This window comes from Micromys minutus, assembly GCF_963924665.1.
Source record: "Micromys minutus genome assembly, chromosome: 8".
Classification (NCBI taxonomy): domain Eukaryota; kingdom Metazoa; phylum Chordata; class Mammalia; order Rodentia; family Muridae; genus Micromys; species Micromys minutus.
The window spans coordinates 8,598,487-8,625,987 of record NC_137977.1 but is presented as its reverse complement, the minus strand read 5'-3'; the positions used below and the strand labels follow the sequence as shown (position 1 = coordinate 8,625,987).

Genomic DNA, 27,501 nt, shown 5'->3' with positions numbered 1-27,501 from the left:
AGTTTTTCCAACGTGCAAGTCTGTGTGTGGCTCATATAACATTAGGGGCATGGAAACACACATCCGGTGGAAGCTGGTTAAGCTCCGGATCAGGCTGCGGCTGGCTTCTCTTTAGGAGTAAGCGTGTTGCACGGTGCTATGCTTGGTGATTCTGGTGGAAGATGTGGTTACAGTAGAGTTGGGATGACCAGATTCCTCTAAATCTAAGCTGGGCAGAGGGCCCATGCCTCCCACGCTAGAAAGCACTGTCTTCCTAGCCTTGATGGAGGCTTCACTGGGAACCTGGTAACTGGACAGCAGTGTGGAAGCAGGAGTCAGTATTCTTTCTGTCACAGTGACATTCTGTCCTCCTGCTGCCACGCTGGGCACTGCCAGAGTGGGCTGCATGCCTGAGCTTGGAGCAAGGATGCTCTCTCTTTCCCTCACCATAACGTACTGTGCGTCACTTAGATGCGGGGTGACCTCTAGGGGCTTAGGGATGCTTCCATTGGGCTGAATTACTCGCTCGGTAACAAGGACATTTTCTTCCTTGGCATAGTGCTGATCCACCAAGGTGGACGCTGGAGCGTACACCCTCTCTGTCACAATGAGGCTCTGTGGCTGTCTAGGAGCCAGGATCACAGTGCTGGGTGGCACCGCCGAACCTGTGGCATAGGAAGTTTCCGTCACTATAATATTACCAGAAGCCACAGCATCAGGTGGCGGTACCACCTTCTGACTCTGCCTGGAGGACACAGAGCTTTCAGTGACAATTTCCTGGGTGACTTTTCCTGTGTGTGCTTCATGCGCAGGTCTGGGGGCTTGGAAGCCACTGTTAGAGGAGTATGTGCTCTCTGAGCTGGCTGTCACTTGCTCGTAGTGTGAGCCGGAAGTCACATTCCCACTCGCTTCTCTGACTGGCTTTTGCCTCTGTTCAATGTCCACATCCATATTGATCTTTCGACCTAGGCAGACTTCAGCTAGGGTCTTGAATTTAAGCCCCAGGTCATCTAAGAACAGATCATCACACTCTCCCTCGATAAAACTGCAACAGCCAATGGAGCCTTGGAGAGAGTCCGTGTCTTCCTGAGAGTAGACTAGAAGGCAGTCTTTGGCCATGTGAAATTCATCTTCGCCAGCATAGGAGGCTGCTTTCTAAAAGAAAATAAGAATGGAGACAGATCATTACCAGCACAAACACACTTAAAAACAGGCTTGATATTTATTGATATAATGCAAAAACTAAAAAAAAAATGAGTCTAATTACAAGAAAATATGAGAAACACAATGAAGCCATCTGACATCATGGCTGGCTTCATGTGTGCCATCCCACAAAATATTAATATGAAATATGAGAAAAGGATGGAGTACAACCTCAGATTAAAGGTGAATAGTGTTTGAGTAACTCAATTAGACAGTGTATAGAAAAAACAATTGCTTTACTAGACTGCCATCAGTGTCTAAACCGAAATGTACATTGTACCAAGTTTAAGATTCTTATTTTGTTAGATGTACTGTGTACAGTAGAAAATATGCCTAGTGAATTTGTAGGCACATACATGTGTTTATGTAAATGAGTCACAGATTGGAAAAGACAAATGGAAATAATGCCAAATGGTAGTTGTCGAAAATCCATGTACACAATGGATATACTTGAAAACTTCTACTCTCTTTGAGACAGGATTTTATGTACCCAAGGCTGGCCTCAAGTTCTATATGCAGCTGAGGATGACCTTGAACTCCTGGATTTTCTTCTTGCTTCAGACTCTCATGTTCTATGGTTACAGATATGTGTCACTTCCAGCCATTGATTCTTCGGGCAGTCTTATGATAGCTTTGAAATTCCTGTTCTCTTTATCTGAGGTGTGTGGGGTTGGAGACTGAACATGGAATTTTAAGGTCTTTTATTGAGCTGAAGTTACCCCTGTAATGCTACCAGATCTATTTAAATTGTTGTGGTACCCAGTGTCCTACCATGTCAACTAGATCGAGCCAGCTGACAAGGCTACCGTATCCCTTGCAGCCTTGCTGACTCCCCGTCTGCTCCTTCAGTGTCTGACTATAACTGCAGATTTGTCCATTTCCCTAGCAGGTTTGGCTTTAAGGCCTTGGGTTCCTGTAAAGCACTGACACATGCAGGAGAGTTACATTTTGCATGAATTAAGTTGTTTCCAGTGTGAAATAAAATAGATACTTTTGGTTCTGTCTCCTAATGAAACTATTCTGGGGTAAATTTTGTCTAAGTAAAACACTTATCTCTAGTTCCGTTTTCAATTGCTAATCTCAGGTGATAACATATGATCATCTTTTGTGTAACTTTTTCATGGATTCGAGTGTGTGTGTATGTGTGTGTGAATTCCCTTCAGAGACACAAATTTATCATATAAATTACAAAAATGTGGAGATAGAAATATGGTTTAGTGCTTGTGAGCACTTGCTATTCTTTCTGAAGACCCAGGTTTGATTCCCAGCAACCACACAGCAACACACAACTACATATACCTCCAGTTCGAGGGTTCTGACCCCCCTCTTATGGCCACTACTGGAATTGCATACACACAACATTCAGACACACATGCAGGCAAAACACCCATACACATAAAATGAATAAAATTCAACCCCCCAACCACCGCAAACAGAAATGTAAGTGGATTTATTAGCTGGGGTGTTATACAATGATCTCTGTCTTCCCTCCTGTGTTTATCCTCGGGCACCTGCTTCTGCAAAGGGGCTGCATTTCTGACCCATGGTTACTTATCATAGTCACATGACTTTCTTTGACCCAAGAAATACAGTTATGAAGGTGGCAGCGTCTGAAAGAGCCTGTGACAGTTAATCTTCATTACTGACTTTCTGGATTCCAACTACCTTGGCAGCACACCGATAGGCCTGTCTATGAGGCAGTCTTCAGAGAAGTTTGAACGGGGAGGGCAGAGACACCATCATAAATGTGGGTGGCACCATTCCGAGGGTTGGGGCTCCAAACCAAACAAAAAGGAAAGCAGAAGAGAACGAGGTGAGAACCAGCATTCATCTCTCTATGCTTCCTGCGTGAGGACATAATTTGACCAGTCTCATGAGTTCATTTCTGTGCCTTCTGGACCATGATGACTCGTCATTAACTTCTTAAACCATGAGTCCAAATAAATCTCTTTCTAAGATGGGTTTGTCAGGGCTGGAGAGGTGGCTCAGTGGTTAGAGCACCAACTGCTTTTCCAAAGGTCCTGAGTTCAATTCCCAGCCTCCACATGGTGGCTCACAGCCATATGTAATGGGATCTGATGCCCTCTTCTGGTGTGTCTGAAGACAGCTACTGTGTGCTCATATAAAATAAATAAATCTTAAAAACAAAGGAAAAAAGATACATTTGTCAGGTTTTTATCCCAGCAGGTCCACTGGACCAACGCCTGGTCGTGCTAGTCATTTCTCCTGTGCCCCAGGATAGCAGCTCCCCTGGCTCAATCTTACAATGAAAATGCCATAGAGCATATCAGGAACAAAGTGACAGGAAAAAACATGAAGAAAAAGAACTAAGCAGGTTGTGGGACCATTTGTTACCAAGGAGTAACTTAGCTACCATTGGCTATTTCAATGGGTTCCAACTCTCTTTCAAGCGTAACTCAAAACCAAAAAAAAAAAAAAAAAACCCAAAAAACAAATCAAAACAAACAAACAAACAAACAAACCCAAAAAACCACCAAAAACCCATAAAAGTTTTCCACTAAGTATATCCCTCACAAAAGCCCACTTAGTAATGCAGAATCTCCCATTTTGACATAAACATCTCTCTCCTCACCATGCATTAGAACCAGCGCTTACCTCTGTGAAGTAACTTCTTAAGAATTCCTCATTCATGGCAATGGCTCCTCGAGCCCCACTCATGTCTCTGGAAGCCCCTGTGGCTCTTGTTGTCCTTATGGTTTCATGAGCAGCAATGGTTCCTGCTGTGCCTACATGGTGAGTGGTCCCCATAGTGAGGAGGCTTCTGTGTTCTTCCCACCTTGCATCAACCTCAGACAGCTCATGCTGCCCTTTGGTGACGGAAGCTGAGCTACTGCCTTTCACCATGCCTTCCTTGACTACCGAACCTCCTACGCTGCCTTTCACTGCTGAGCTCTCCGCATGATCAGTCACCAGAAGCGATGGCACCACCTAGGGGTGAACACAGCCTAAGAATGAATCTGAAGGACGAAGGGTTAGCGGACTTGGCAGGAGGATGTGCGCTAAGTGAAAGAGAGGTCAGCTATTTTCTTCTGAGCAAATTAGGAAAACAGCCAGGAGTGGGGTGGGACACATCAACTGAGCCTTGTAAAGGACTTCTTCTTCCTGCTTTACAGTTGACTACAACCAGAGGAGGACACAAAGCCCATATTTCTTATGTGGCCTTGGTTTACTGTCTTAACCAGAACCAATGGCACCCACCTCCTCTTTAGGGCTTTGTGTGACAGTTACAAAACTCTGATATTTCAGCTGGACACAAAACCATGGAAACTAAAGAGTCTATTTCCGATCACCCATCGCTACGAGATGAGAGTCTCCAGCCATTCGACCAAAGAGGACCAAGAAACTCTATGTACAGCTTGCAGAAAATGTGCCAATAGAGCACTTCATGATGTCTCAGCTACTTGTTCTAGCATGAGGACAGGAGCTAGTGTCTGGGATGAAAACCACCTGTGGAAGACCAGGAAGGAGGTAGAGTAGGGTCATTGATCTCCATGCTGATCGATCCAGGACCACTCACATTCACTCAGCTATTTTTATCTGTCTAGTTGTTTGAGAGAAAATCTCACTGTGTAGTCTAGACTGGTCTTAAATTTGTGACTGTTTTTCCATTAGTCTCCCAGCTACTGGGGTTATAGGGTTGTGTTGCAGTTTGAATATGAGATGCCCCCGTTGGCTCATATGTTTGACTTCTTAGTCCTCAGTCAGTGGGATGCTTTGGAAGATTGTGGAACCATTGGGAGGTGGAGCTTCACTAAAGGAACTGGATCACTGCAGGCAGACCTTGGGGTTTTATAGCCTGACACCGCTCCCTGCTTTCAGACTGCAAATGCAAAGTGACCAGCTTCTTCACACTTAAGCTACCAAGCCTTCCTTGTCATGATGGATTGTATCTTTCAAGCAATAAGCCTTTCCTTCCTTAATTCGATTTGACACACAGGCTTCCTGACACTGGGGTTTGATACGTATATCCTACAGGAAATGAAGCTTGTGGCAGATGAAGAGGAAAGACCTAGGGTCAAGACATAATGGAGAGACAGGGGACCTAACTATTAAGCAATAGAGAAAGGGATTTGGGCACACCTTGGGAGTTGGAGTTTGCCTCTGTCAGCTGAATATACTGGGAACGGAAGTGGATCCAAGCCTGGCACTGAAAGGACCACCTAATAATGGGGCGTATTCCCCGTGCTTTGCTCTGCATAGTTTGGATCACCTGCTGACTTGTGGTCTGCATTCTCATTAGCACTCCACCGACCCCAGTACAGTCAAAGCCTTTCTACTCTGCTCTGGCAAATAAGAGACTAGGCCATCGCTCGAACCTGCTGCTTAAGAAAGGCATTGATGGCTACTGCTGGAAATACAGGTGCACGAGATCTGTCTTCAGGCCACACCACAACATCAACACAGGCTCCTGTGACCTTTGAGGACACAGGGCTTTTTCCTCATCAGCAAGCAAGTGGTTGCTAACTGTTGCTGACACCCTCTAAGTAAGACACCTTTGGACTCATAAAAGAAGCTGGAGGTTCACACCTGTAATCCCCACACTCGGGAGTCCACGGCAGGAGTATAACTCTGAGTTTGAGGCTAGTCTGAGTTACAGAGTGAGACTGTCCAAACTCCCCTTGTTCCACAGTAAGATCAGACCAGTAGCAGACTGCATTGCTGTCTGATGAACTGACCTTGTCTTCGGGTGGTGCCCCTTCATTGTTCCAAGCATGCAGCATCTCTATGGTCCCAGGAATGGGGGTGAAGCCTTTGGCGCCCTCTCCACAGTGGCATATCAACAACAGGAGCGGTACCACTGCTCAAAGCAAAGTGGAGTGAGAGACACTCACCAGCTAAACCCACACCACTTAGGATTCATACCTGACTTCTCACATGCCACTCTTCACACATTTGAAGCTTCATTTTTTCGTGTTCTGTCTTTTCCACTCTGATCCAACCTTTCCAGCCTTGCTTCGGTTGAATTACACCAAAGCCCAGAGGCAGGCAGAGTCCTCTGACTCAAAGCTCTTCCTCATTACAGAGAGCCTATCTCTGGCAACTGGATGAGATCATTCGAATCACCGTCCCCAACATTTCTTTTGGAAGTCTACTGTCTAAAAGATTAGTATCAGAGTGGTCAAAAGCAGCCAGGAATACAAGAATACAGGAATGGTGGCACGTGCCTTTGATTCCCCCCAGTACTTAGCAATTCTTCCATGCTTGGGAAGCTGAAACAGGGGGATTGTTGTGAGTTTGAGGCCAGCTGGAGCTACAGAGTGAAATCTTGTCTCTAAAGCCCCATCCAAATGAAACAAGCATTTGTGTGTGCCTGTGTGTATGCTCTAGTGTGTGTGCACGTGCGCGCGCACACACACACACACACACCTGGGAGAACAAAAACCAGAATAAAAATGAGCATATTCTAGTCCATCAAGGCTAATGTACTGTGTAGGTTGATGTCAAGGTGATAAATGACTGGACAGTAGAGAGTGGGCGGGAACAAAGTTCTGGTAAAGCAGAAGAGGAGCAGAAAGCTGGAAATTCGGGAGGAGGCAACATGGAAGCAGATATGAATGTTTCTCTTGGTGCACCTCTATAGGATAATGTTAAGAATATTTTATAAGGGATGGAACTGTACAGGATCATTTGACTTATCTAGGTAGGCAAATAATATCATACCAGTTGGATCAGAGTATTTTTGGTGTGTTCTTTGATGTGGCTGGTTAATTGAATTTATAGAGGGTGTAGTGGGCGGAACACACAAAGCCCACCATGGAGTTGGGATGTGTGTGTGCAAAGCTTGGTAACAACACACCAAGAGGAAGTTGGTTGTGGACCACCGGGACTGAAGCAGGCTCGGGCAGAGTGGATCACACCTAGGTCAAAAGAAGCCGGGGTCTCTGAGTACTTAGAGGAGGTGTGGGGCCGCTAGGATAAAGATGTCCCACAGTGCCATATTGCCTTACACTTGCCAGCACTAGTGTGGAATAAAAGGTTATCACTTTTTAATATTTACAACAACAGTATGTTATCTCTGGTACTTCATTTCACCTTTGACTTAGTGAGTACCATTTTCTTTTCTTTGCCTGCATTTATTTATTTATTTACCTATTAATTAATTAATTTATCAGGTAAAGTATTATATAGCCCGGGCTGGCCTTGAACTCAGTATGTAACTGAGAAAAATCCTGAACTCCAGACCCTTCTTCCCTCACTTCCTGAGTTTCCGAATGAGCTGTACCATCACATCTCTTGTTATGTAACTGGAGGCTGAGCGCAGGCTTGACACATAAACACTCTTCCAATGGGGCCACACACCCAGCTCCTAAGAACTGTCGTTAAAAATCGACAGTAATCAAGTGTCAAGGGCTTAGTGCCAGGTTAGCCTTCAGGGAAGCTGGGATGGGAAGTCAGGGCATGGAACTCTGGATAAAAGATGCGTATCCGACTCCACGGTAAGTCAAGCCACCCAAGCAAACAGAGCTGGGAGCCAGAGGTCCCTTGTAAACTGTTGAGTTCTGTGCACTGAACAGGGCACCTATTCACATCTCCTCTTCCATGGAGACAGCTTGGGCAGTCTTAGAAGTGGTACTCTGCCCAAGTTCAAGTACAGTGTAACTGCAGGGGATGCCGGGTCTTTGGCGGAATGGAGGGAAGGCAGGACTGGCAGGACACAGCTTGTTAGTGTGAAGGCATACCCCGGTGCTTAGTGAAGGGCTGACTGCAGTGCTGGCCAGAGGCAAGTCGAGCAGCAAAGAGTGGGGGCAGAGGAGACGCAGTGAGCTGAGTGTGCAAATCACTCTTGGATTGGGATAAACTGTAAAAACAACCTTACACCTACGTGGCACATGCGTGTGGCAAGTTCTTTCTGAAGACTTAGTAACACCAGTCAAGGCACTGGGAACACAGGCTCTGAAGACTTACGGAGCAGGAGCAGGAGCGCCAGAATCATGAGCGCGATGGCGGCGGGGCCCAACCCCACGTAACTGTCATAGAGCCCAGCCGCACAGCCACCGCCCTTCAGACACTTGCACACGGTGAGCTGAAGGACCTGCTTCTCCGAGCAGCTGAGGCCCTGGCTGTCGGAAATGAGGAAGGGAATCTCACTTCTCCCGAGCTTCCGCTCGCTTTGCTGCAACAGCACACTGGTACCTGCCGGAGACCAGACGAAAGAGAATGAAAATGGGAGGCTGTTGAAGGGAGGGATGAATCAGGAAAAGGGTCCTAACTCGGACCCAGGTGGAAGCTGTTTTTCTCCCCAGCTCCTCCCAGCGCCCCTTCTCTGAGTTCACCAAAAATGTGCCCACAGATTTCAAAAGTTTAACCAGCAGAGCGTCAGGGTTGGGCACATGATGATTAGGTTAGCTAATGCGTGTGGTCCACCAAATGCTAGGAACAGCCACCACACGCTCCGGTCAGTGGGCATATACAGGAATGCGACAATACACGAGATGACATTTCTGTGAATAACACTTTCATTCAGTGGCACTTATATAACCGACTATGAAGAAAGAAGCTATCAAAGCAGTTTGAGATGTAGCAGAAACAGTCTGATGTCACCCCCAGTTTTGATATTTTTCAGGATAAGCCTGTCTGATTTTTATCTTGGCCTTTTCTTTTTTGACAACACCTTCTCTCCACATACCTACTGTTTTGTTTCTGTTGTTAAGAAGTTTGGTAATGGCATTTCATGTTACTTAAACAAGCCTTTTAATACAGTGGGAGACACACCAAGTAAGGCAAAGTAAGTGACAGATGTTAGCACCCGGAAGCCGAGGGAGGACAACAGCAGACTTGAGGCCAGCTCAGGCAGCAGAGCAAGATCCTGTCTCAGAAATGAAGCAAATAGAACCAACAGCGGAAACCCCCCAAAACAATGAGGGTTACATTTGTTTATTTACTGTAGATGTGGTTCTATCTGTGTGTTCCTGTACCATGGCCAGCATGTGGAGGTTAGAGGTAGCTCCTGGAACTCTTTACCCACTGGCTGTCCTGCTGACATTAATTCTTTGGGCCAGGGCCTTGAAATGGAGGTCAGGGTGTCTGAAACTTGATGTATACTCAAGGCTAATCTCAAAACAATCCTCTCACATTTGCCTCCTACGTACTAGGATTGCCAGGCCCATTTGTGTGTGTGTGTAGTACACAAACAAACAACAACAAATAAAAAACCAAACCAAACCAAACAAATGGCAGAGAAACCAAACAAAGCCTTTCCCTGAATTATTTTAAGGTAAGCTATAGACAGTGGCTGATCATTGTGTTATAAACCTTTCTGAAATGAACACTGCTTGCTAAAGAGTCTTCTGGGCAGAGTTTTCTGCATTTGCGACTGTCCCAAGGACACCCAAAAGATCACATCAAGAGGAGGACTATGTGCAAGATACAGGCATTTGACCGTGTGTCCTAGCATCAGGTTAACATGCGTGTCAGACTCTTTGCCAGACTGTCTCCACCACAAACTAGGTTTGTGTCCTTCGACAAGTTGCTGCATCCTAGTTAGGCCAGCATCCTAACACCATCAGGAAACAATGTTACTGAGCAAGGATTAAATGAGATAATGCATGCAGAGGGCGTGGCACATAGTACATGCTCAATAAATGTGATTTTGATTAGAACACACTTCACAAGCTATATCTGTTGTACACAACAAAGTTCCAGTTTCTTTAGCTTGTTAAGACAGAAACACTTGAAAGGATACTTGGAGGAAACTCCACATTTTTAAAGACAAGCCAGACTATCTTTACTTTGCACATGTTGGCTTGAGGAGCTCAAGTAGCACTGGAGGTTTTGAATTCAGACTCATTTTATTTCCCTCTTAAAGACCACATTGGGGATGCTCTGAAGTATAATTTGAGAGAAGACACATGGTCTACGTGATCATCATGACTACTATTTTTGATACAGGGTCTCACTGTGGCGCTCTGGTGGGGCTGGAACTTTTGATGTAGACTAATCTGGCCTTGAACTCACAGAGTTCTCAAGGATCTGCTCCCAAGCACTAGGATTCTTTATAGTGTGCCACTGTGCCTGGCCTCAGAATATACTGTAAGTTATACTAGTAATAAAATTTGAGCCAAGAAACAACCTACGTCATAAACTCTTAGTTATCAATCACGCTTACTGCTCAGATGCTGATGTGCTTACTTTCTTGGTGCATTATTTTCCACTTTTGTGCCGTTCCAGGAGGCTGGTCAATGATGGAGAAGCTGAACGGCCCACTGTTCTGGGGCCCATCCAAATCCTCTGCAGTGACATTCACGTATGGTTCATCCTCACAGACGCTCCGTACGGAGTCCACCAGTATGGGACAATTGTCATTGATGTCCTCAACAGTGATAATGACGGTGCCAGTGATGGTTTTTTGAGGATGATCTTGAAACCAAGCAGGAGAGAGGTCAGACTTTCTGAGTGTATCCCTGACCATGGACACAGTTTCAGTACCGAAGCCAATCAGATAGGGAGCAGGTGCTAAGCACCGAGGAGACCTCCTATAGTTGGCTTTCAGGCTCCTGTCTGTGCGAAGTCACTGAGTAAGCAAACTGTGCAGGCCCTCTGATGAAATGAGCCATTTATACACCGTCAGAACAAACACTTCTGGTGGTGAAAGATAAAGTCTAAATGCATTGAACCACAGGAAAAAAATCTGTTTATTAAACATACCTTTGGATATAGCCACAACCTTCACAGTGTAGGTGCCATTTTGGACATATCTAGATTCAAAGTCAGGAATCTTTACAAGCTTGATCTCCGAAGTGGTGGAGTTCACAGAGACCCAGTTGTCAGCATCTTGGACTTTTACATATCTGTTACAAAACAAACACCAAATTCACTTTTAATTCTGGATATATTGGGACTAACATCTGTACCTCTTTCAAACTTAACTTTATCCCAGTACATATGACATTGTTACACACCCTGGGTTTGAATGTCACATGGCAGGCGAGGCGGGCTTATGCTATATAGTCTATTGAGATATTGTCAGTATGTGAAAACAACTTTAAGAATTAGTGGTTGGCTTAAATGGAAGGAATTGAGACCACGCACGTGGGAGGCGCAGCTTGGCCCCCACAGGCAGCATCAGTAAAGATGATCACAAGGAGATTTCAGGCAACAGTGGAAGATGCTTATTAATATTAAATTGGGAAAGGGTTATCTAGTCTATGGCTGATAGATTTCACTAATGTGTCCATCGGAAATGGGAACAGTCGGGGAGCTTTCCTTGGCTTTCCCTTCCTGCCACAGTGGGCCCCAGTTTTAGATGAGGTGTTTTACGGGGCGCCAGCACGAGGGATATAGGCATAAAAACAGATGAGCATGAAGACATATCTGCCACTGAACAGAAAGTCCCCCAAAGCTGTGTCTCAGCTGCCAAAAAACCCAACCCTAACAACTACATGAACAGCAGCTTTGTACAGAGTTCTTTCCAGGGTGGGGCCCTAGCGCCAAGACAGAGTTTTACTTTGAGGTTTTGGAAGTATGCTGGTGTACACTGTCACTACAGACTGGACACAGTGAAGCCCTTTTAGCACAGTGACAACATCCACTCAGTTCTTAACACATCTTTCAAGCAACGGCTGTTGTGATCAACACAGACCTAAGCTCATAGGTGTGTAAAGCTTGCTAGAAAGATGGCTCAGTGGTTAAGAGTGCTCAGTGATCTAGGGGAGCACCCATAGGTTGGCTCAGAACTGCCTGCAACTCTAGGTTCGGGGAGTCCTGTACCCTCTTTTCATCTCTGTGGGCTTGTGAATGCATGTGATGTGCAGACATTCGGTCAAGTGCGTACGCAAAAAAGCTCACCCCTTCTTGAACTAAATAAAACAGCTTAAATAAAGATATAAAATATACAACATATATTTGTATATAAAATGCTTCTCCCATATTGGGACATGTGAAACAGTATTAAGACATGTGTTTGTAACATGGCATTTGTAGCAAGACTTTCTCTTCATTCACTGATTTGAGACAGGGTCTCACTGTGGCTCAGTTGGCCAGAATCTCAGAATTCCTTTGCCTCCTCTACGGTACTGGATTATAGGTAGAAGACAGTACCCTTAGCACATAGCTGACCTTACCTACTACTTCCTCACTCGATAGTGTGCTGGGAAAGGGGAAATTTACAGTTATTTTCTGAGATGGTTTTCAGTCTTCTCTACTAGAGTTGACTTAGAGGGGACCAGCGTAGCCTCCACCTCCACACAGGGGCTGAGGGGCTGAGGGATGGCTACCAGGATGGACACCCTCTCCCCCCTTCAATGACAAGCTCAGTTTTGAGGAGCTGATTTCTCGGACCTTTGGCAAAGTAATTCTGGGGTTTGAAGGAATGAGCTGATTAGATTTCATTCCTAAAAATAGGCATTTCAGAAAACAGGCACGTGAGGTAATTAAAAGCTGGAGATAGACTCACAACCACGTCTTACGTTACTTTAGCTGCTTGTCCAGTGTCTTCATCAAACACTGGAAATTTTCCAATGGACCGGCTGAGGCTGGATCTGTCCATCGCCTCACTGGCTCGGACGGAAACTACGCTGCTCTTGAAATGAATGCCTTCCACCACGTTCTTCACCTTGACAGTGATGGGGATGGGCGTGGCCTTGTACTTGCTCCTAATGGACTTGTGGAAAGCTGCTTTGTTAGTGACGAGGATGCTCAAGTCCAGTTTCTTCATTTCTTCATAGTCCACTTCCTGGAGAGACAAAGCCAGAGTTAGTGCAGGGGAACCAGAGCACATGAGCACATACACACACACACACAATCACACACACACATACACACACACACAATCACACACACATACACACACACACAATCACACACACATACACACACACACAATCACACACACACACACACATACACACACACACAATCACACACACATACACACACACATACACACACACACAATCACACACACATACACACACACACAATCACACACACATACACACACACACAATCACACACACACATACACACACACACAATCACACACACACATACACACACACACAATCACACACACACATACACACACACAATCACACACACACATACACACACACACAATCACACACACATACACACACACATACACAACACACACACACACAATCACACACACATATACAACACATACACACACACACACACACACACATACACATACACACAATCACACACACATACACACACACATACACAACACACACACACACAATCACACACATACACACACACATATACAACACATACACACACACACACACACACACACACACACACTTACACACTCTTATTATTTTTTATTTTTTGGTCAACTTCAACCCCATCTCTTAACTCCTCCCGGACGCATGCCCACTTTCTTCTTACTCAGCTCTGTTCTTTCTCTCTCTCAACCCACTGAGCCTGTTTTTGCTCTCCAGTTATTCTTGGCCATGAGGCCATGAGGCCATGGTCAATAAGCCAGGTGTCGCACCATTAAAGAAAACTGGGTTCCCCTGTCCAGCAGCCATCAGTGAGGGGTCGGACATTGTACCACGTTCCCCTTGGCTTCAGCCTGTACAGGTCTTGCACAAGCTGTCTCAGTCTCTGCTAGTTCATGTGTGCAAAGAAACACATTCCTTGAGTCATGGACCACCTCTGGCTCTTACAATTATTACTAACTTAGGGACAAAAAGATGAAGATCTTTCTTGGCCTGGAACTCTGTACGATGCACCAGCTTTGAACATTTTGTGATCTGCCTCTCCTCCTGACCTTAACTGGTCTGAGCTACCATGCCCAACAAGCAAGGACTTTCAGTTTATTTTGGTAAAGGTCACAGTTACTTTTAGAAGCATATTTATTTTTAACAAGCAAAAGTGTTTTTCCCCCCAAAGAAGAAATTAATGGGCATTTAATGAAAATTAATATTCAGTAACATTCCATGAGTTTCTTTTTAATAAATGGGGAGATGTGGTACATGGTATCTGGGCTGGAGAGTTTAGGTCAACTTGATACAAGTTAAAGTCATCTGAGAGGTGAGAACTTCAATTAAGAAAACGCCTCCATAAGACTGGGTTACAGAAAGCCTGAAGAGCCTTTCTTCATTAGTGATTGATGGGAGGGACCCAATCCACGGTGGGTGGGGACATTCCTGGGCTGGTGGTCCTGGGTTCTATAAGAAAGTAGACTAAGCAAGCCATGGGGAAAAGAAGAGGAGGAGGAGAAGGAAAAGGAGGAGGAGGAGGAAGAAGAGGAGAAAGAAAATGAGGAGGGAGAGGAGGAGAAGAAAGAGGAGGAGGAGGAGGAGGAAGAGGAAAAGGAGGAGGCAGAGGAGGAGGCAGGGGAAGAGAAGGAGAAGGAAGAGGAGGAGTAAGAGGAGAAAGAAGAGGAGAAGAATAAGAAGAAAGCCACTCGTAAGAGGCCAACATGTCTGGATTACATAGGGAGGAGCCTCTGGTGAAAGGGAGCCCAGACACAAGACTGGAAAGTCCTAGGTTGAGGGCAGGGTAAATCAGGTAGGAACTGAGGGATGCTGGGAGAACCTGAACTCCAGGTCTGCTTTGATATGTAAAATGTGTTCCACAGTCTCTTGTCTCTGCCCTAACCAAACACCAGCTCCCAAAGTCCATTCCTTTACTTGGAAATTTCCATTTCTTCCTTCTAAAGCTGACTACCAATGTCTAGCTATCAAAATATGCCCAGCAATCAAAAACCACCATCAACTCAATTAACAATCCATTAAAATTAAACACCTAATGTGGAGGTTAAGATGAAAATCCTAACATGGGATTTCCCCTTTAACCTTTATAAAACGACATTTGCCTATGGGCCATGCCTGTCTCCTCTGTCCAGAGGCAGTCCTTTGTCTTCTATGGCAAATATCCTGCCCTCTCTCTCTTGTTCTATCCTCTTCTCCCTATTCCTGTCTCCTGTCCTTGTTTCTTATTCCCTGTCCTTTGTCCCTCTGGAGCAAATGAATCTTTGGGTTGAGAACTTGAATTTGGGGTGTCTGAGCCAACTCCAAGGTTCACTACAATATCCGAGACATCACATTTGCAGTTTTTCAATCTATTGCTTTTCTATAATAATTTTACTTAAAACATTTTGGCCTTTGAGACAGAATCTCACGTACCACAGGCTAGCTTCACACTGACTGTGTAGCCAAGGACCACCTTCAACTTCTTGATTCTCCTTCTCGTGCCTCCGCGCTGTGCCTGGTTGCTATGGTGCTGGTAGCACTGACCACATGGCCAGAGCCTGCATGCCAGGCAAGCAGTCTGCCTACTGTGCATCTCCAGCCAATTTTGGTCTCTTTCATCTACATCTCTCTTGGTTCAAGTAACTGTATCCCTTTTTTGTAGATGCGTTGTCTGTCTGTCATTTATCCACTGTTTCTTTCCATGTGTATGAGAATTCTGTCTTCCCACCTGGGGTTGTGTGTATATAATTCATCCGCTCCTGCTGAAACATGGTTGTCCATGGGCTTGTGTGTACATTGGGTTTTGCCACTGGTGGGACCTAAAACTGATGGTTTGAAGGTGTGTTTATTTCTATACAATGAGTTTGTTTGGTCTCTGGTGCCATTACTAATTTCTTCAAATCATAAAAACCTGTCCTCCCTTTAAACACAGGGTGAAGTTTTTATCTCTGCTTTTAAGGTTGTTTAAATGCATATCATAGCTTATTATTAAGAGGAGACTGAAACCTCAAGTTAGCTTTTCTATTAACACATTCATCTCACATCATACGTTCAGATTTACCTAATATATATATGTATATATATATACACACACACCATATATTTTCTATAATATATATTCATACGAGTAAACATACATATAAGTTGAGAGACACAATTCGGCAATTAATTTTTATCTGCAGCTTAAGGAAATATTATTTAAAAGTTGTTACTTTTTATTTTAGAAACGGGTTAAGTCTAATAGTTAATGACAATATATTAATGCTACTCCTTATTTTGTTACATAGACAAATCCATTTTAGAATATTTGTTTAAAAAGTTCTGTGGAGGTTTTGAGAGGTGGATGTATCCACATTTTCTTTCTTTGTTTTTTTCTTTCAAAGTCAGGGCCTCACTTTATAACCCAGGCTGACCTGGAACTTAGAATATAGCCTAGATTGTCCTTGAATTTTTAACAGTTTCCCCTTCAAGTGCTGGGATTATAGGTTCACGTCACTATATCCAACCAAATTTTAACTTATTTAGTTCTGGGGAATTGAACCTAGAGCCACACACACGCTAGGCAAGCCATCTATCACTGAGCTATTCCCTGATGATCAGAATGACTACTTATTTCAATTTTGCGTTCATTGATAACCAGAAAGCACAGGAAGAGCAGGTTACTTTCTTTCAAGCTGCAGTCCTTACAATACTTGGCAGTAAAATCATAGTAAAGTTTTCTCTGAAGTAATTGAACCCTGGCCCATCAAGCTTATGCTGCCTCAAAGTGTACTATGCAAGGTTGTGTGCCAGAGATCTGAGTTCCTGATCTGGCTCTGAACTACAGCGTGACTTCTTCTTTCACTGTGACTTGCACCAGGAAAGATGTTTCTGATTCTGAGCAACTCTGTTACCGGTTGATATCCTTGTGAAGCACCAGAGAGGATGGGACTCAAAACATGTTAGTCTCTCCTATAGCCACAGTCCCACGCTGGCGGCGGACACTCACAGCTTACCTTGACAAGGGTCACGATCCCTTCATTCGTCTGCGTGTCAGTCTCAATGTGGAAATAGCCCCCTTCATTTCCTGATGCAAACGTAAAGTTAGCTAGCCAGTTATCGGAGCCTACTTCATCTGCGTCAGTCACTTTGATCCGCATGACTTCTACATTGACCCGGTTTTCTTCCACTATCCCCTCGTACTGCAGAACACAAACACAGCTTTTATTAGTGCAAGGATGTATTTTTAGTTGAGATTCAAGAAATAGTAAGTTTACTATAAAACGGAGTTACCATTTCATGTTCCACCACAGGTATATTGTCATTGACATCCAAAATACGAATCTGAACTTGAGCCTGTTGCACTGGTTTGTCTGTTATCTGCCCGTTACCATCTCTCGCTTCCACTGTCAAGGAATAGCTGCTGTGTTCCTGAAGAACAAGGGAAAATGAAGAAGACCCATCCAAGGTGGTTGTTAATAGCTCCAGAAGACGCAGTTCTGGTTTTGGTTCACTTTATCTTTAGGAGATGGACTGCCGTCTAGTTCATTCATAAGTAACTTCTGTAGACATTGTCTACTGCAGTGGAGATGCTATTTATAATTTACATACAATCAGAGCTTTTATGGAGGGGCAGAAAAAGAGCAGAGAGATTCAGACAGCCCTCAACTACGTCACCAGGAGATGAGTTTTTCAAACAAAGGTGGACTGTTCGTGCTGCAGTCTGCTCTGTCCTGGAGGTGTGTAGCTGCTTCTGTTTTTCTCTTATACTTGTTATTTAAGTTAAGTCAGGAAGACTTGGCTGGGCTCCAGACTAGAAACATGTCCAACAGATGCACCGAGATGCCAAAAATGCCATTCAAAACATTTAAAAAAAATCTCAAACCAAAAATTGTGTACCCTTTTCTGGAGGAGGAGGAAGGAGGGACAGGGGTTCCTGGTCGTCCTTAGCTATACTAGAAAACATAAGAACCACAGCATAGCATGAAGCATAAAGCAGAAAATGGGACCCATTTTGTATATGTGGCCTCCTGACTAGAGCTACATTGAGTGTGCTGAGGCTTAAGGGACTCAGTAGTCACATCAGTGAGGGAGGGTCCCGGGTGGGACAGAATCACTCAATGGATGGAGAGGAGCTGTGTCTTTGAAGCTCCTGGCTGGACAGTCACTTAATCTTTGAGCCTCAGTTTACTCAAGTGTAAGATAGGAATAAGGGCTGGATTTGCCTCTCAGGGTTTCAGTGTGGATTATTTTGTTTACAAGATACTCCAGGTGTCTTAGTCAGGGTTTCTATTCCTGCACAAACATCAAGACCAAGAGGCAAGTTGGGGAGGAAAGGGTTTATTCAGCTTATACTTCCATATCGTTGTTCATCACCAAAGGAAGTCAGGACCAGAACCCAAGCAGGCCAGGAAGCAGGAGCTGATGCAGAGGCCATGGAGGGATGTCACTTACTGGCTTGCTTCCCCTGGCTTGCTTTCTTATAGAACCCAAAAGTACCAGTCTAGGGATGGCACCACCCACAATGGTTATCGATTTCCCCTTTAATTAAACCAGAATTAGGGGTTGAAGAGATGGCTCAATGGTTAGGAGTACTGGAAGCTTTCTCAGAGAACCCTGGTTTGGTTCCCAGCACCCAGAGAAGAGTTCACAGCTGCTTTGTAACTGCTGTCCCAGGGGGTCTGACACCCTCTCCTGACCTCTACAGGTGTGGTGCCAGACACACATGCAAGCAAAAGACCAATATACATAAAAAAAAATATTTGAAATCAAAATAAAATGTTTGAGAGAATAATCTTCCTAGGAAACGACTCAAATTTTCTTTTTCATTTTTTTTAAGATTTAAAGAAAGACTTTTCTCTACTATGAAACTTTTAATTCTCCTTTTTGTTTTTGAGACTGTTTCACTATGTAGCCCAGGCTGACCTGGAACTCATGGAGACCCAGCAGCCTCTGCCTCCAGAATGCTGGGATTCACAGCCTGTGCTACCATGCTAGGTGTTAATTTTGAAACAGAGTTTCACTACGTCTTAAGCTAAGTATAACCGGAATTGCTTATGTAGAACTGATTGGCCTTGCACTTGCTAAGAGTTTCCTGCTTCTGTCCTCCAATGGCTGAGCTGTGCTTCATGTCTGAGTCATAAGGCAAAATTGTAGTCTTCATGCCAAGTTTTCCCAACCCGGTGTTAAGCCCATGTCAGTATGAGCACAGTGCTGGTCGATCTGGACTGCTCCCATTCCAAGAGCTTGAAAGCTGCTTGTAACTGTCGTATAGGGCAGCACAGCCCTACATAATAGTCCTTAGAGTCATTCCGGGAGTGAGGAATACAGAGCAAATTAAGACTGGAACATAAAAGTTGAGGGAGTGGAGAAACTCGAGAGGGCAAAAAAAGAGGGTGACCGGTGACATTATCTTACCTCTCTGTCCAAAGTAAAACTGGTCGTATAGATCTCCCCCGTGTCTTTATTTAGGTAGAACACGGGAGTATTTGCAGGCTCCTGAGAGACGATTCTGTACGAAACTTTAGCGTTCAGGGTATCCGGATCATCTGCATCTGATGCACTGATTTTCATCACAAGTGTATCTGCCATGGGGAAGGAAGGCATCGGAGGTAAGTGCTTTTCTAAATCAGTTCCTGGTTTATTTCTTTTTTCAGCTGTTTCCTGCAAGGAGCTGAGGTTCTTATCAGAATGTCACTAAACCACTATCAAAAACGAGGTGTCAGGGGTAAAGGCATTTGTTGCCAAGTCTGCTGAACTAAGTCGGGACCACATGGTGGGATGTGGGGACTGAACCTCACAGGTTGTTCTCTGGCTTCCATGCATGAAAATAGTAGAGAAAAAAAATAAGTGAAAAATTGTTATATCAGGGCCACACATTTGATCTACTAGCCAAGGCTGAGACCCATTCATGCCCTGGATGCAAACATGTTAGGAGAAGTACCACTATTCTTTTTATTATGTTCAAAGAGAAATCTCTTTTGGGTCTTAGAGAGAGTAGCGCATGGAACAACGTTGTCAGCACATAGTAAAATATAAATCTGAGGTCAACGACACCCCACAGTAGCCCAAAACCAGGAGGCTACTTTACTCGTAAAGTTTTACTGGGACACAGCCCTGTCCGTTTTGCATAGTATCTACAGCCAACTTCCCCTTATAGAGCAGGTTTCATTAGTTGCTATGGAGACTAGAACACAACAGTATGTCAGTCTACCATCTCTCTGAAAGATCATGATTCTTAAGGTCTTATAAATTTACAGTTATAACAGAGGCCCGAGCCTGGAGTCAGGGGCTTATAATTATCACACTTCCAGTGAGTGATACTCTACTTTTGCTAAAAGATAGAATTTTGTGTTTCTAAATATGGGGAGTAAATGATCTGGTTGTATATCCCCAAAGCCTAAAAAGAAAGGAATCTTGGTTTGGAGAGAAGGTTTCATGGTTAAGAGCACTGGTTGCTCTTGCAGAGGAATCAGGACTGGTTTCTAGCGTCCGTGCATCAGGTGGTGGCTTGCAAATGTCTGTAACTCTAGTTTCAGGGGATCTGATGCCTTCTTCTGACCCTCACCTGCACCTGCACGCAAGTGGTACACACATGAACAAGCACACACATAGAACTAAAAGAAGAAAAACACTCTTACGTGCTGCACTCAGTTCCTCAATGGACCCAACAAACACCTCCTGTGTGAACACTGGTTCGTTGTCATTGATGTCCAGAACTTTGATGCGTAGATCTAAGGGCTTCTCCAGGTTGTTTCCTCTGGAGTCCAAGGCGTAGCCTGTCAGCTGGATTGTTGACATGAATATGAACAGATTTGCTACGGTAGATCAATTGCTATATAACTGTTTTATAACCACAAACAAATCATAATTATCACCAGAGAAGAAGTGCAAATAAAGGTACAATTACTCCTTCTTACCAGAAAAAATGGTGTTTCTTCCCGGTCAAGAATGCTGGTGATGTTCAGTTCCCCTGTGTTTCTATCGTAGACAAATATACCAAAAGGTGGCGCTGTAATTCCCTTTCCAGTGTACTTGTAGGTGATCTTTATCCCTTTTTCTTCTGCAAGGTCAGAGTGTATCTAACATAAAAAGATGAGAAAAATGCCTCAACTTAAAACTTTTGTACTTTATGTGAAAACATTTAATGACAACGTCCTTTTGAAGGAGTTGTGCTATGGACAGGAGGCAGGTGGCCTGGTGTCACGGAACCAAGTTCTAATCTTGTCTCAGCACACACAAGGGTATTATACTGGCTAGCTGCTCACCATCCCTGGGCCTCAGATTTTTCTTTTCCTTATTCCTTCCTTCCTTCCTTCCTTTCTTCCTTCCTTCCTGTCTTTCTTTTACTTTATATCCTGGTTGCAGCCCCCCACCTCCTCCTCTCCTCCCAGCCCCACACTTACTAATCCTTCCCCTCACTACCCTCTCCCCTTCTCAAGGAGGAGGCCCTCTTGGTTATCACTCCACCCTTGGACATCAACATGTAGCAGGATCAAGTACATCCTCTTCCACTGGGGTACTCAGTTTTCTTATCTGTGAAATGGAGAATAGGACAACGCTCCCCTTTTAGGACTATTGTGGGATTAAGATATAGTCAGGCTATGGCTTGTGGGGGAAGAAGACTTTTCCCCCCTTTGGTGTACTAGGGCAGAAGCCAGGAACTTATGCTTGCTAGTGGAGAGCTCTTACTGAGCTACATTCACAGGAAGTAGGTTTTACGAGATAGGATTTCACATAGCTCAGGCTAGCCTCCAACTTGCTATGTAGCCGAGGATGACCTGAACTCCTGATCCTCCCGAATTTATCTCCCAAGAGCTGGGAGTATATTTTAAATTTGATTCATCCAGTAACTTTAGAATTGAAAATAACTTTCATAAATCCAGTCACCTGCCAGGAAGCTATGAGCACAGAATCTTCCCAGATAAGGGTGAATACAGCCAGGCACCTTCTCTGAAGGGGATAAATACTGGAACGAATCAATGTTGTCTCTAACTCTGGGTCCCCTCCAGTCAGCCTCTTTATTCTCCGTGAGTGATCTTCTTACTTCTACCCACGTTTGCATTCATTGCATTTCCCTGTGTGCTGTCCCCAGGCTTCTCATTTTCTGTCGTCTGCTGTCACTCATCATCAAAGACATTGGTCCCTAGCTGCCCATCCAGCTCTGCATCCTGAAACCTCAGGATTAATGACACATTTTTCCCATGTTTCCCAGCATGCACTGGGGGGTGTCTGCTATGAGAGTATTGCTTTTAGGGGGTGAGTTTGGAAGGTGTGACAATTTTCTGAGATATTTTGCCTTCTGTGTCAAGTAATTTTAAAGGTGAATTTTATGTAGTGGGATAGGGGTGGGGAAGTTTGTGTATGTGAGTTCGAGGAAGGCGTCAGGTCTCCTGGAGCTGTAGTTACAGGCAGTTGTGAGCCACATGAGGTGCTGGGAACCAAACTCGGGTCCTCCGGAAGAACAGCATGTGCGCTTTCCCAACTGAGCTACCTCTCCAACCCCTTGCTTTTTGTGAAAATTTTACTTTTAACGGCTTTTGTAATTAAGATGAATAAGAACAGAAAAGACCTGTTAAACTCTTAAGCGTCAGTTGGATGAGAGGAGCCACAGTGAAAGTCTAGATTTTAGAAGGTTTTCCATAAACAGTGTGGATGGGGCTGAAGAGATGGCTCAGTGGTTAAGAGCACTGGCTGCTCTTGCAGGGGACCTGGGTTGCAGTCCCAGCACCCACATGGTGGCTCCCAAGTGTCTGTAACCCCAGTTCCAGGGAGTCCAATGCCCTCCTATAGCTTTCCTGGGCACTGTGTGCACTTGGTAAGCACACACTCATGTGGGAAAACATAAAAAAAAAAACACTAGTTATGTTTAAAAAAATTAAAAAAGAAATGACGTGGTCCTAGATAAAGGAAACTATTGTCTTTGATTCTGTGATTGTATTTCTCTTACAGATACAACTGGAAAGTTGCAGATCAACCTTGGGTGCAGGTGAATAAACATTTACATAGTTACTGCACAGCCCCTGCACACACAGGGCACAGGCAGGACTGAGAGCACTGAGGACAAAGCCTCATGGGAACTGTGTCAGAGAGGCAGTAAGACGGAGGGTGGGAATCCAAGGTGGAGAGAGGCCAAGGCCGGCAGTCCCGTGAGCTCCCACGGACCATGGTGGGGGTTTGTCTTCTCAGAAGTTTGCTCTTGCTAATTCTAGAGAAAGGGTTCCTGTGGGTGAGGATTTGGCAAGAGTAAAAGCAGAAGGACAGGCGAGAGGCAGAGGCGTCCCGGACTTAGGCAGTGGACTGAAGAGATGCTGATGGTTTGTGCTGTCTTAGGGATACAGTGGATAGTAATTGCTAGAGGGTCTTTTATTTACCCTTTCCACTTTGGATAGAAGCAGGGCCCACAAGTTCCATGTGTCCCGAGGAACTCAGGACTGTTTGTGGCTGTTGGAGGTAGTATCCTCTAACAGTCAGCCACTAGGGACAATGTAGGAAGAAAGGGAAAGAAAGGGAGAGCCAGAGGGTGGCAGGGAGGGAAATAACAAACATTACAAATATGTGTAAAGCTGTTAAAACACAAAGGATGCTCAGCAAGACGACTTTTGCCTGATGACCCGAGTTCAGTCCCAGGAACACACACACACACACACACACACACACACACACACACACACACACACACACGAGAGACACTCTACAGTTGTCCACGGTTGTTCACACACACACACACTCACACACTCACACACACACGAGAGACACTCTACAGTTGTCCACGGCTGTTCACACACACACACACACACACACACACACACACACACACACACGAGAGACACTCTACAGTTGTCCACGGTTGTTCTCTGACCTCCACATGAGTGTGAGGCTTCCTACTAAAGCAGTGTGAAAATAATGAATAGACACAGGAGAGAGAGAGAGAGAGAGAGAGAGAGAGAGAGAGAGAGAGAGAGAGAGAGAGAGAGAGGAAGAAAGGGAGAAAGGGAGAGAAAGAGAAAGAGAGGGAAGGAGGGAGGGAGGGAAGGAGAGGGAAGGAGGGAGGGAGGGAGGGAGGGAGGAAGAAGAGAGAGAGAGAGAGAGAGAGAGGAGAGAGAGGGAGGGAGGGAGGGAGGGAGGGAGAGAGAGAGAGAGAGGGAGAGAGAGAGAGAGAGAGAGAGAGACACACACACAGAGAGAAGTCCTAGGCCTGTTTTTCTCAACTGTGTGACTCTTTAACACAGTTCCTCATGTTGTGGTTACCCCCAAGCATAAAACTATTTCACTGCTAAGTCACACCTGTAATCCTGTTACTGTTATACATCATGTAAATAACTGTGTTTGGTCTTTGACCCTGGGAAGGGTCACTCAACAGTCCCCCACCGGCCTAGATGGACTCACAGTGCTGGTCACAGAACTGCTCAGACTGTAAAGAACAGCTTTAAGAGACCAGCAGGAGGGGCTGCAGACCCAGGTTTGAACAGCTAACTTCACGTTGGGATTGAGAACTCCATGCTGATACTGCCATGAACTTTATTTGAGAATTGGAGTCCTCCTGGGAGAAAAGAGAACTGTGAATCATGAATTCTAGACGACAGGCACTGCTTGTTCTTAATGATATCACCCTCTTTTGAATATTGTAAGTTTTTTTTTTTATTAGACTAAGGCTGACCCAACATCAGATTCCTCAAGTTGTAGCTGAATCGGATCCTAAAATCATATATGATTGATGCTGTGTCTTCTGCATTTTTTGTTAAGAGGTAAGTGACAGTCATCTGGTCATTCTCAAACACATCTTCAATATTTTTAAGAATCACCTGATACTGGAAAGTGGACCTAGTAATTTTCATACGCCACAGCCTTAACCACCCGTCCAACGCACACACCACACTCCTTTGTAGCTGGTACCTTGGCGATTGGGTTCTTTCTGGAGAGGTCTTCTCCCTCCCGAAGAGACACGGGGGCAGTGATCCAGGCCCTCTTTTGACGAACCAAGTGAGTGCGTTTAGGGAGCAGTTTGTTTTCACTTCCAGTGCTGAAAACCTGTTAACAGAATTGCCTTTAGTTAGCACACCCCCCAAAGCTTTGGTGAGATGTTCTGGAATTTCCTAAACTTAAAAATAACACACATATTAAGGTATTAGTTAAAATAAATACGATTAAAAAATAGTGCAAAATAAGACACACTTCAAAACTTTTAAATAATCTATTTAATTCTTATTTTAAGTGCGTTACTACAAGGGAGTCAGATCTCCTGGAACCGGAGTTACGAGTAGCTGTGAACTGTCATGTGGGCACTGGAACTGAACCTGGTCTTCTGGAAGAGCAGCGAGTGCTCTTAACCACTGAGCCATCTCTTTAACCTCACACATTTCAAAGATTTTTTAAGCTTCACCTTTACAAAGGAAATGTGTGTGTTCTACTAAGCTCCACAGGCACATGAGGAAAGCCGCCCAGCTGTTAAAGTGGCAGAGTTTGCTCTCTATAGTTAAAGCAGATTTCCAAAGTGAGTGTTATGGTTTGTATATGCTCAGCCCAGGAAGTGGCACTATTAGAAGGTGTGGCCTTTAACATCCTCATCCTAGCTGCCTGGAAGTCAGTCTTCCACTAGCAGCCTTCAGATGAAAATGTAGAACTCTCAGCTCATCTTGCACCATGCCTGCCTTGATGCTGCCGTGTTCCCACCTTGATGACATGGACTGACCTTCTGAGCCTGTGCCAACATCAATTAAATGTTGCCTTTTATAAGAGTTGTCTTGGTCATGGCATCTGTTCACAGCAGTAAAACCCTAACTAAGACAGTGAGGATGACAAAAGGCTGACAAACACCCTAAACTCTCACAGGTTAGAAACAATGCCAGTCAAGGACTTTCCTTCTTATTAGCTGACAGCTAAGATTCACTTTCTGTGATGACTTTTGGATTAAAAATACACACCTGCAGGTTTTAGGATTTACTCTTCAGAAACTGGCGATATAAATTAGAGCCTTCCAGGGAAGGTTGTACATGCTGTGGTCCTAGAAATGGTTGTGTGACGGCCGGTTCACCCACCATTCTACCTGTCCTGTTGTACTAAGTAGCATGTGTTTTATTATAAGATACACTGTCATTCATTTCTCTGTTCTATATGATTTTTTTCTTAATATAATGTGACCGTGATTTAAAACATTTTTTCAATTACAAATTTTCATGTACTGTATTTTAATTATCTTTCCCCTCCCTTATCTCCTCCCAGATCCTCCCCACTTTCTTCCCTCTTAACTTCATGCTTGCTCTGTTTCTCTCTCTGTCTCTCTCTGACTCACTCTCACACTAAGAAACAGATGAGAACATTTACAGATGTAAATCTGTAGAAATCCCAGTCTTTACTCATTTCTCATTAATGGCTCAGGAAAAAGTTTCCATGATCTCCAAGTTCATACTCATGGGAATGAACTTTCAGCTCACTATGTTGACCAGGTTGGCCTCCAACTGACAGAGACACACCTGCCTTATCCTTACAAGAGACTTATCCTGAGTGATAAGACCAAAGAAACATGTGTACCAAGCCTGGCAAGGCATTGATTGATTGATTTAGGCATAGAATATGTACTGAGCATCCTTTGATGTGTGTCCTTCTGTGCTTGTTTGAATAGGAAGATCCAGGTTTAAGGGAGGGTAGATTCCCAATTTAGTAAGGCACAGCGAATCTGTCCACTAGAAAACTAGAGCACTGGGTCCCCCAAATCCCCCTTAGTTCCTTACCTCTAAGTAAATTCCATTTCCAAAGTCCAAGCAGACCTGTAAAACAAATTATAGACATTAAAAATAGGAGTAACTCTTACCAGGCTTTGGGAAAGAAAACAAGTTGTGATGTTTTCCCCTGCCTTCCAAAAGCCAGATTCAGAGGGCAGAATCTACCTCATTCTTTGGTCCACAAAGTCTCCTTCAGAGAACAGCTAGCCGTGTGTGTGTGTGTGTGTGTGTGTGTGTGTGTGTGTGTGTGTGTGTGTGTGTGTGAAGCCCTGTGCATATCTGCAATGCCAGTAGTACTACAGGGAGATGGGAGGCAGGGTCATGGGAATCACCCAGAAGCTGCGTGCTAGGATGTCACAGTAAGACAGCAAGAGAAAATGCCTCAACAAGTGAGGGTTAACTTCCAAAACTTGTCCTGGCACTCACATGCAAAATGAATAAACAACAATTAAAAACAAAACAATTTGCCTCTTGATACCTTAGATCTCCTCCGGCCATTTTCTCTTCACCCCGTGGCCTTATCTCATGCTCACAGGAGCCTGGTTACAGTCAGAGCTGTGCCAACATGTGTTCCACTCAGACTACAAACTACAGTCACTGTAACTTGTCCCCCTAACCATGTCTCCACCATTGGCACCTCAAACTTCCAAACCTCGGAGTCATGGACCAAGTATGACATACTGGACATGAATCATACTGGACGCTGACGTCTGTCACCTGAAACTTTATCTCCAGTCCTCCCTCCTCTTTCCCCAGGCAAGAGGTGTCCTGAGGACTTTTCTCACTTAACCACCAGATGTCTACTTTGTTTGCCACTCTTGCTCGCCCACACTGGTCTGTCACTGAGCTAACCTTCCATCATCGCTTTCCAGGGCTAATTAAACATGTTCATTCGGTGTGCACTGGCTGACCAAAGACACTTGGGTTGT

The 27,501-nt window shown here is 44.6% G+C and overlaps 1 protein-coding gene across 1 annotated transcript in view; it reads right to left on the bottom strand.

Annotated features, from left to right (window-relative positions):
* Positions 1–111: 111 nt before the first annotated feature.
* Positions 112–27,501, bottom strand: part of DSG2 (desmoglein 2) — a gene marked incomplete at both ends in the record, with an annotated part of 39,879 nt that continues 12,489 nt past the window's right edge. Inside the window, 14 exons of the mRNA XM_080919708.1 lie at positions 112–1,134; positions 3,799–4,131; positions 5,880–6,001; positions 8,110–8,337; positions 10,333–10,560; positions 10,849–10,991; positions 12,609–12,874; positions 16,868–17,053; positions 17,145–17,282; positions 19,269–19,435; positions 20,492–20,636; positions 20,771–20,932; positions 24,747–24,881; positions 26,582–26,617. Of these exons, the coding sequence (XP_080775834.1) occupies positions 112–1,134; positions 3,799–4,131; positions 5,880–6,001; positions 8,110–8,337; positions 10,333–10,560; positions 10,849–10,991; positions 12,609–12,874; positions 16,868–17,053; positions 17,145–17,282; positions 19,269–19,435; positions 20,492–20,636; positions 20,771–20,932; positions 24,747–24,881; positions 26,582–26,617 (3,312 nt within the window). The remainder of the gene's footprint in view (positions 1,135–3,798; positions 4,132–5,879; positions 6,002–8,109; positions 8,338–10,332; positions 10,561–10,848; positions 10,992–12,608; positions 12,875–16,867; positions 17,054–17,144; positions 17,283–19,268; positions 19,436–20,491; positions 20,637–20,770; positions 20,933–24,746; positions 24,882–26,581; positions 26,618–27,501) is intronic.